This window comes from Vulpes vulpes, chromosome 12 (assembly GCF_048418805.1).
Source record: "Vulpes vulpes isolate BD-2025 chromosome 12, VulVul3, whole genome shotgun sequence".
NCBI lineage: Eukaryota > Metazoa > Chordata > Mammalia > Carnivora > Canidae > Vulpes > Vulpes vulpes.
In genome coordinates, this window is record NC_132791.1 from 117,970,747 (window position 1) to 117,981,202 (window position 10,456).

Here is a 10,456-nt window from a genome sequence, read left to right on the forward strand (position 1 = left end):
AAGACTGCAGAATGCTCTAACTTTGATTTCTGCTTTCCCGCTTTCCACACTACTTTGGTGTAATATTTTAAGTCCTCGTTGCTTATAACACTTCCTCCAAAGTAGTCCCTTCATCAATATATACTTATTGAGGCCCCCTACCATGTGACAAGTAGTTGTCTAAGTACTAGAAATACAGCAGCAAATGCGACTGAACTACATTTAAAGATATTTTTATGCTAGGTTGGACTATCTGAAATTGCCAGTATTTTAGCAATTTTTAGTTGCTAAGAACTAATATTACATGGTTTAAGTATACATATGTTTAAATATATATGTTTATATAAATTCATATAAAATCATGAATGCATTTTCGATTTACCTAAACATTTACTAATTTCGTTCCTTCCTTCTGTGTCTATTTGTTGTACCAGTCCTCTCTGAGTTTTGTTTCCTTTTCAGTGAGTTTTTGTGAGTGATCAATGCTCTACGTTCTCCCCAGAAATCAACTTGTCACTCTTGAATAATAGTCTACCCGAGTATAATGCTTGGCTGGCCATTAATTTATCTTCAGCTTTTTTTGAAGATATATTGCTGCTAAATCAGCCATCCGCTTAATCATTTTCATTTGTAGATAATCAGTCCATTCTCTTAAGGATGATTTTAAGATATCATCTTTGATGTTCTTCACATTCACAATAATGTGTCTTCATTTGGATTTTGTTTTCATCTATTCTGCTCATGACTCAAGGATGCTTCTTCCAACAGAGGATTCAGGTCACATCTCTCTTCAGTTTTCAAAATTACTTAGCTGTCTTCTTTGGAATATTGCCTCTTCCAACATCTCTCTAGTCTCTTGGTAGAAATTCTAGGAGGCATATGTTGGACCTTTCCATTTTACCTTCTATGTCTCTTACCTTCCATTTCATATCTTCCTTCTCTTTATGATTCTTTCTGGGTGATTTTCTCAGATCGTCCTTCTAGTTTACTAATTTGGTCTTCAACTGTACCCAAATGATTTTTTTCATTTTAGTAACTATATTTTTCATTTCCAGTTGGCCTATTTGATTACTTTTCTTTCTGACAAACAATGTGAACAGATCATCTTTCAAGACTAATGATTATACAGATTACTACTAAACATGCTTGGCTATTTCAATGCCATGTTAAATGCCCTTTGTTAAAGTGCATTTGAGATGTATTTATGTTGTTGTTTAAGTGGACTTGCATTTAGGCCTGCTGATAGAAGCATAAACAATGTAGAATGGACCCATAATGGATGGTTACTCTATTCTGCCTATGTCTCTGGTATATTCTGGGATGGACCCTGGGACCTGCTGCTACACTGAGTAAAAACTGCTCCACCTCAGTTTACACCTGAGTTATTGGCAGATAAGACTGAAGGAGAACAATTTGCAGAAAGTTTGACTTACCACAGATGGTCCCCAACTTAAAAATTTTCAACTCTATGATGGTGTGAAAGAGATACATGTACTCAATAAAAACCAAACTTCAGATTCTGAATTTGGATCTTTTCCCAGGCTAGAGATTCACAGTATGATCCCCTCTTGTGAAGTTGGGCAGTGGCAGTGAACAGCAGTTCCCAGCCAGCCCCACAATCACGAGGGTCAACATCTGGTACACTGACAACCATTCTGTACCCGCGCATATATTCTGTTTTATCACTTTCAGTACACTCTCCAATAATTCAATATTGTTAGGTAAAGGGTATTAAATGTAGTTTCTTTTTAAAAGATTTTATTTTATTTTATTTTATTTTATTTTATTTATTCATGAAAGGCAGAGAGAGAGAGAGAGAGGCAGAGACACAGGCAGGGGAAGAAGGAGGCTCCATGCTGGGAGCCCGACGTGGGACTCGATCCCGGGTCTCCAAGATCACACCCTGTGCTAAACCGCTGAGCCACCCAGGCTGCCCTAAAGATTTTATTTTTAAGTCATCTCTACACTCAAAGTGGGGGCTTGAATTCACAATCCTGAGATCAAGAATCACCTGCTCCACTAACTGAGCCAGTGAGGCTCAATATTTTCTTATGGTATGTATTTTCAATTTACAATATTTCCAATTTGGGATAGGTTTATTGGGACAGAACTCCATCATAAGTTGAGGAATTTCTGTATTTAGAATGAGGAGTCACTAATATTCCTTCAGAGAACAAGTCAAATGAGGAAGACTGCCTAAGAAATCTTCTCATTTGGTGCATGTTGAGATTGTACTTGAAATCCATATGCTTGTGCATTTCATGTGTATATAGCAAAACTGCTCCTACTGAACATTAAAAAATAAGGTACCTTTTAATCTTTACAAATATATATTTAAAAATTATTTTTATTCTACATCCAGATTATGTTGGCAATTCCTGAATAAAACAAACAAACCAACAAATCCAAATGGTAACTCTCTTTTAAAGATTCAGCTGAGAATATCAGATACTAAGCAACAAAGAAACATGGAGAAAAGGGAAAGGCAAACAGGTCTTGTGGAAATAATCTGGTTTGAAACACTTTATATCTGGTCCATCTTATTGCACCACATCTGGAAGTACAAAATGTCAGATTGTCCTACTATTTCGTGATGCTAAGTTTGATCACTTGGTTAAAATGATCCACCAAATTTCTTCACTGTAAAAGTACACTTAACAATTGATAGGTTTTCTATCTGTGGGGTGATACTTTGAAGGCACATAAGCACCCCTTTCCCCAACAGTTTTTCACCTTATGGTTTTAACATTCATTGATGATCCTTGCTTGAATCAAGTATTCTCTGAGGGCTGCAAAAGAGTAATTTTAAAAAAAAGATTATATTATTCCATCTATATGTAGTAGCAGATTTCTTCTATAAGTAAGTGCTTTTAGGAAACTTGTTTTCACACCCAATGATTGGAGCCAACCATGTTTAACCTGAATCTAATGATGAGGAAACAGTCAAATCCAGAACATTTTATAAGACATCTCCCCTGGACTCTTAAAAGGAAGTGAATGTCAAAGGTTGGGGAGTACCGTTCTAAATTTAAAAAGACCATAGAGGCACAACAATCTGATAAGATGTTTTGGATCCTGAATTTATGAAGAAAAAAAAGGAAAGAAAAAATAGCTACAAATGGCATTTCAGGAGAATTGGGTAAATTTGAATATCTGAATATATTTAAATATATTAGGTATATTAGAGAATTATGTTAATTTTCAGGGTCTGATAATGGTATTGTGTTTATTAAGAATTGTCCTTATTCTTAGGAGATGTATGCTGTCTATCATTATTTCAAATGGTTCCACACACAAAGCACATAACACATACACATGCACAAATACCTCCAAACATTTAACCCAAACATTTTAGAAACTAAAATAAGATGGTATCGAATAGGGAAACATGAGTGTGTCTTGCATCTACCTCTTGTATTAATGTAGGTTCTGTCAAAGAAAGCCAGAAACCACTCTGTGTATTTCAAGTGTGAAAGGCTTTAATATAGAGAATTAAAGGTTTATAAAACTGTTGGAAGTGCCGGAGGAGTGATCATCTCAGCTTGCACTTGAAGAAGAGATTCTCAAAAGTTCACCTGTTAGTAACTATAGATGAGAAGCTCACCTAATTGTCTTAGTCTACAAAGCCAATGGGTGTGATTCTTAAGAAGGTCATCCAGAAGCTGCTTTATTTTTTTAATAATAAATTTATTTTTTATTGGTGTTCAATTTATCAACATACAGAATAACACCCAGTACTCATCTCGTCAAGTGCCCCCTCAGTGCCCGTCACCCATTCACCCCCACCCCCTGTCCTCCTCCCCTTCCACCACCCCTAGTTCGTTTCCCAGAGTTAGGAGTCTTTATATTCTGTCTCCCTTTCTGATATTTCCCACACATTTCTTCTCCCTTCCCTTCTATTCCCTTTCACTATTATTTATATTCCCCAAATGAATGAGAACATACAATGTTTGTCCTTCTCCGATTGACTTACTTCACTCAGCATAATACCCTCCAGTTCCATCCATGTCGAAGCAAATGGTGGGTATTTGTCGTTTCTAATGGCTGAGGAATATTCCATTGTATACAGATGCCACAGCTTCTTTATCCATTCATCTTTCGATGGACACCGAGGCTCCTTCCACAGTTTGGCTATTGTGGAAGCTGCTTTAAACTCCAAGTCTGTCTGCCTATGCTTCTGCCTGCAAGTCCCAAGGAAGAATAATAGTCTTTCCTCTTGACTCTCGCACTGACTAGTCAGTGGCCCAGAGAGGGGAAGGGATTCTGGGAAACACGGTTCCAGGTGTTTCTTCTACATTACAGACAAGACCTTAGACGATGTGGTGATGAGGTAATGCCTGGGTGGCTCAGTTGATTGAACATCCAACTCTTGATTTGGGCTCAGGTCATGATCTCAGGGTTTCAGGGTCATAGGATCGAGTCCAACATCAAGTCCTGCATCAAACCTGCAGAATCAGGCTCTGTACTCAGCAGGGAGTCCGCTTAAGGATCTATTTTTCCCTCTCCCTCTGCCCTTCCCCTTGTGTGCATGCTCATGCACCCTCTCTCTCTCAAATAAAAAAAAAAAAATCTCTAAAAAAAAAAGGATTGATGATGATACCAGTCTACAAACACTATAGTGCAGGTAGATTTTATATCATAACTTATGCAAAAACCATTAGGATACCAAAAATGCTTTTTTTTTTTTTTTTAAGATTTTATTTATTTACTCATGACAGACACAGAGAGCGAGAGACAGGCAGAGGGAGAAGCAGGCTCCATGCAGGGAGCCCAATGTGGGACTTGATCCTGGGACTCCAGGATCACACCCTGGGCTGAAGGCGGTGCCAAACCGCTGGGCCACCGGGGCTGCCCCCAAAAAATGCTTTTAAAAAAATATGGTAAAATATGCATAACGTGAAAATTATCATTTTTAAGTACACAACTGTTCAGTGGCATCAAGTACATTCACACTATTGTCAACCAGTACCACTAACCACCTCCAGAACTTTTGCTCTGTCCCATTTTTAAAAAAGATTTATTGATTTATTTTAGAGAGGGAAAGAGCACAAGCAGGATGGGGAGAGGAAGAGAGAATCTCAAGCAGACTCCATGCTGAGCCTGATGCAGGGTCTGATCTCACAACCATGAGATGCCAAAACCAAGAACTAGGTGCTAACTCACCAACCTACTCTGTGCCCTTAAACAATATATCTCTTTTTCCTCCCTCTCCAGCCCCTGGTAACCATTAATCTACTTTCTGCCTCTGCCTTTGTCCCTTTAAGTGGACTCATACAAGATTTTTTTCTTTTGTGTCTGGCTTATTTCACTTAGCATAATGTTATCAAGATCCATCCATGTTACAACATGTGTCAGAATTTCCTTCCCTTTTAAGGCTAAATAATATTCCATTGTGTATATATACCACATTTAGTTTATCCACTCATCTGCCGATGGACACTTGGGGCTCTTTCCACCTTGATTATTGTGAAAGTGCTGCTCTTAATATGGAGATACAGGTATCTTTTCCAATTCCTGCTTTCAAGAGTCCTTTGGGTATATATCCCAAAGTGGAATCGCTGGATCATATGGTGATTCTAACTAATATTAATTAGTTCAAACTGAGTCTGAAAAAAATAGAATATAAACTCACCAAGGTATAGGTTACTTCAAACTGAGGAAGCAGTGTGCACGAAGCCTCAAGTTCCTGAAAGTGATGGCATGCTCAGGGAATGCCAAGGGTGTTACGTGGGAGGAGATGAGACCAGAGTGGGTTGGGATGAGCCACAGAAAGGATGCACAGAGTAGACAGGGCTTTGGCAGAGAGACCTGTCAGAGGCTATGCACGTGATCAAGGAGAGAAGCAAGTGAGGCTGTGATGTGACTGGTAATGGAACATAGGGAACCAATTCAAGGTACATTCAGTTGCAAAAATCAGCAGTTCCTAGTGTATTCAAGTATATGGAGTGGTCATCAGACAAAGGTCGGGCCTCCCTGGCTTCCCCTTCTCAGAAGCCCTGGGGCGGGGGTGGGTGTAGAGTTCGGACTTTCCCCATTGGAAGAATCCTTCTCTTGCTCCAGTTCTTTGGGCCCACAGTCCCTGGCCCTGAGGTCTTTAACTGCTTTCACCCTGCCACATCTGACTTCCCTGCAGTTCCAGGATTATTTCACAAAGTGGAAGATGGGAGTGCCCTTAACCCTGTAAATGCTGGCTCTTCCCAGGCTGCCTAAGTGGCCTGTAGTGAAGCTGTCATGAGCTGCCCAGGTTCAGGCTGGCCCCTGGACACTGTCCCTGTCTGGCTAGGGCTCAGTGCCTCTGGGCAGTTGAGTAAGAGCAGCGCCCTCAGCAGACAGGCTTTCCTCTGTTGGTGGGCCAGCCAGCTGGTCAATGGGAAGGGTGAAGGTCATGGGGTTTGGGGGGAACTGGGTGAGGAGTTCAGCCTTACTCCTTGTTAATCTTTGCAGGAAGAACTTTTTTGCTAGAGCAGCCCCCTGACACTAGGGCACTCATTAACCCTCTGGATGCCAGGGAAGGGCAGGAGGTGAGCCCTGGGAGGCAGCTGAGGTCATCCTTCTTTGAACCTCCACGTGGTATTTACTCAGGGCAATTGTTGTCAGAGGCCCAGGCCCCTGGAGTATAAAGGCGAATGTCTGCTCTTTGTGCCCAGAATTGAGGAGGTGAGCAGGTGCTGGGTGGAGGGATGCAGGTTGAGTCCTCAGGGAGGGGATTGCCGGAGTCTCCGAAGAGAGCTGGGGGTGGGTGCTAAGGACATCCTGGAGCACTTTGGCCAGAGTTGCTTCTTACTCCCTTGGGACACTCAAGCTTCTCAGCTGCTGAGTGGGAGGCAGGAAGGTAGGTAAGCAAGGGAGTGGTGGCCGAAGTGGCTGAAGGAGCCGCTCATGGGGTCTGGGGAGGGTGGGGTGGGGGAACTTTACAAAGCAGTTTGAGCTCCACACTGTGTCATCCAGGTGAAAATGAAGCCCTCCTCTTGTCAAGACACCCTTTCCCTCCCAGCCATGCTCACCTCCATCAGTCCTCATCAGCCCCAATAGCAATGTGCTCCCCATATCTCCGGGAAGGGTGAACAGATTCTGGGCAGGTTGGCTCTGGGGTAAACTTTGGAGATGTCCTTCTTTTGCTTCTTCACCCAGGCCTCGGTCCATCTTCTTTCTGAGTAGACGACAGCAATCATGGTTGCAGTTCTGGCCTGGGCTCTGACTCTGCTCTCAGGTGAGGCTCCAACCCTGACTTAAACGTGCAGGTGTTGGTGGGGGCTGGCCCAGGGGCCATCCACCCTGGGGGGTGGGTGGGGACACAGTCTCCAACCCCCCCTCCCTCTCTACAGCGTTTGCAACTGTCCAGACCCAGAAAGGCTTCTGGGACTACTTCAGCCAGAGCAGCCGAGACAAAGGAAAGCTGGAGCAGGTCCAGCAGCAGAAGCTGGCATGGGAACCCACGTGAGTGGCTAGGAGAAGGGGTGTGGGTGCAGGGAGGTGACAGCCGAGCAGTTGGATGGTGTGCTGCTTCTGGTTCCTCAACTTATTAAGTCCTCATTGGGACAGAGGAATGGAGTTGTACTAGTTTTGCCTCATCCTGGCCTTCCTGGGCTGTGCAGCCCCCAACTTTGCTCACAGCAGCGCCCCCCATCTCTGCCTTGATCTCACTATAGCTGCTGCCCCTCCCCAGGGGTGGGACCTGGAGCCGTGCAGCGGACCCCTGCCATGGCCCCCAGAATGAAAGGATTGTGTGAAAGTCCAGATGCATCTGTTTCCTTGGGCAGTGTTGGTCTGAATATGCATGTGCCATGTGTCTGTACTTCTGTGAGGGGTGTGTGGTGGGCCCGCAGCTAGGACTGGAGCCCTGGCTCTGGGGCCACCACCCTGCAGCCTTGGTTTCCCCAAATGATTAGACAGTGATGTCTCTGGGGGAAAGGCCATGATGGGGCTAGCAGCATGATGGTCTGGATGTCTGTCCCCTACCCCAGGAGCCTGAAGGACAGCCTTGAGCAAGACCTCAGCAAAATGGACAAGTTCCTGGAAAAGCTGAGCCCTCTCAGTGGGCAGGGGAGGGAGCCTCCGGGGCTCCCACCTGACCTGGTGGGCATGCGGCAGCAGCTGCAAGAGGAGCTGGCGGAGGTGAGGGCGCGCCTGGAGTCCTACATGGGCGAGGTGCACGAGCAAGTGGGCTGGAATCTGGAGGGCCTGCGGCGGCAGCTGAAGCCCTACACCGCGGAGCTGATGGAGCAGGTGGCGCTGCGCGTTCAGGAGCTGCAGGAACAGCTGCGCGTGGTCGGAGAGGGCACCAAGGCCCAGGTGCTGGGCGGCGTGGACGAGGCGCGGGAGCTGCTGCGGGAGCTGCAGGACCGCGTGGTGCATCACACCGGCCGTGTCAAGGCGCTCTTCCGCCCCTACGCCCAGCGCCTGGTGACCGGCATCGGGCGCCACGTGCAGGAGCTGCACCGGAGCGTGGCCCCGCAGGCCGCCGCCAGCCCCGCGCGCCTCAGCCGCTGCGTGCAGATGCTGTCGCGCAAGCTCACGCTCAAGGCCGAGGCTCTGCACGCGCGCATCCAGCAGAACCTGGACCAGCTGCGGGAAGAGCTCAGCGCTTTTGCGGGCGCTGGTGCTGACCGCAGGGATGAGGGGGCGGACCCCGACCCCCAGATGCTGTCCCAGGAGGTGCACCAGCGACTCCAGGCCTTCCGCCAAGACACCTTCCTGCAGATCGCCGACTTCACCCGTGCCATCGACCAGGAGACCCAGGAGGTCCAGTTGCAGCTGGCCCCGCCCCCGCCAGGCCACAGTGCCTTCGCCCCAGAGTTTCTCCAAGCTGACAGCAGCGAGGCCCGGAGCAAGCTGCAGGCCCGTCTCCAAGACCTGTGGGAGGACATAAACTACAGCCTTCATGACCTTGGTCTCAGTCATCTAGAGGAGCCCTGAGGGTCTACTTGTCCAGGCTCACTGCTCTGCTCCTTGTCTGAGCCCAGGATCCGAGCCTCTGGCTGGCTCTGTCCTTGACAGTGGCCTGTCCGGCAGAGGGTGGAGGGCCCTGCACAGGATAGGCGAGGCCGCCAAAGGGACTGTTGTCCCTGGCATATCCAGCCTCTTGCGTTTCCCCCATCTGGATGCATTACACTCATCAGGCTTTGCAAACCCAGCTTCCCGTGTTCATTTGGGAATCCTCATGAGTTGCTCCAATCCGGGATGGTGGGAGTGGGGAGGGAGAGAGGCACTCTATATGCAGGTAATTACGTGCAGGCCTGTTGCCATGGTGCTGGAAGCCTGTGCCTCTTCTTCCCAGGGCTTGACTCTGATCACTTCTGGCCGCGTGGTGGCCGTTGCTACAGCTGGTCTACGGAGAGGAGCTCTTTTCTCCCCAGGGCTGCCATGACAGCTTCTTTTGGGGGAAGAGAAGGGAGAAGGGAGGAAAATATGACGAGAGCACATGAAAGTGTGTATATATATCGCTGCTGGCTCTGATGCCAGGGGAACAAATGGTGGGGGTTGCAATGGGAGGGAGCAGAGCCTACATTTCCTTACATAGCTCTACATCTAAACAGCTGACCCAGCCCTCCAAACTGTGGGGCTTCTGAAACCCTCGGGGAAGCATGATGTGTGTCCTCTCCATTTGGGGCCCCTCACTTCTGACTCCCAGGCTGAAGCCTAGACTTCTGACTCATGAAATAGAGGCATATGGTGGAAGCTTATTTGCCTGGTGTGACTCTTATTTGAGCCATGTCTGAAAGTAGTGGCCTCACCACTACCCCCAAAGCACATCCATCACTCATTCCAATTCCTCAATGCCCTGTCTCATGGACGGACCCTCTCCCAGGACCCTGGCTCTGGCTAGGCTCTGCCTTAGATCACAGCTGTCTGTCATGCCTGGGTGTGGGCCTGGCTTAGAGATCTTCCCTCTGCACCTGCATGGCTCACCAGCCTTACCACAGGACAGCAAGCACGAAGGGCAGGTTCCAGGTTTTGAATGGCCTCCTCATGACTGACCCTCTTCTTGAGAACTCCAGATCTTATACTCCCCGTTCCCCATATACAGATTCACTTGGTGGCAACAAAAGTCCTCCTAGATCCCTCGAGAAACTCTGAAATCAGGGATGAGTGAAGTGGGAGGAAGAGGAAAGGGTAAACACATGCTGTCCAGCACCTTTGGAAGGTGCTGTCCAGCAGCCTTCCCTCCGCTGGAAGCCGGCCTTGCACAGGGTTCTCAGCACCCCTATGAATCTGGCCTAATCATGCCTACAGGCTGGACCTCTTCCCTGACACCCACGTTTAGCAACAGAACCGGGTGAGAGGTGCCCAAGGAGAAGAGGTACTGGAAAGGAAAGTTTACCAAAAAAAAAAAAAAGAGGTGTTTTTGTTGTTGTTAGTTGGGAAACTGGGAGGGATGAGTCAGCCGGGGTTTGATGTGCTGGGGATGAGGGGGTGGGAGTAAAAACGCGGACGGTGTATTTGAGGCTGGAATTTGGGCAGGTGTTTCTGAGGGCAG

At 46.9% G+C, this 10,456-nt stretch overlaps 1 protein-coding gene across 2 annotated transcripts; it reads left to right on the forward strand.

The window, feature by feature from the left end:
- Positions 1-6,582: 6,582 nt before the first annotated feature.
- Positions 6,583-9,662, forward strand: APOA5 (apolipoprotein A5). Of its 2 annotated transcripts, none has more exons than XM_025999185.2 (4): positions 6,583-6,811; positions 7,111-7,189; positions 7,305-7,416; positions 7,944-9,662. In XM_025999185.2, the coding sequence occupies exons 2-4, from the start codon at positions 7,150-7,152 to the stop codon at positions 8,893-8,895; spliced, it is 1,104 nt and encodes a 367-aa protein (XP_025854970.2). In that variant the 5' UTR covers positions 6,583-6,811; positions 7,111-7,149; the 3' UTR covers positions 8,896-9,662. The 2 variants fall into 2 exon arrangements, with proteins under 2 accessions (XP_025854970.2, XP_025854971.2); XM_025999186.2 differs by having other exon boundaries at positions 6,624-6,815.
- The last annotated feature ends 794 nt before the right edge of the window (positions 9,663-10,456 follow it).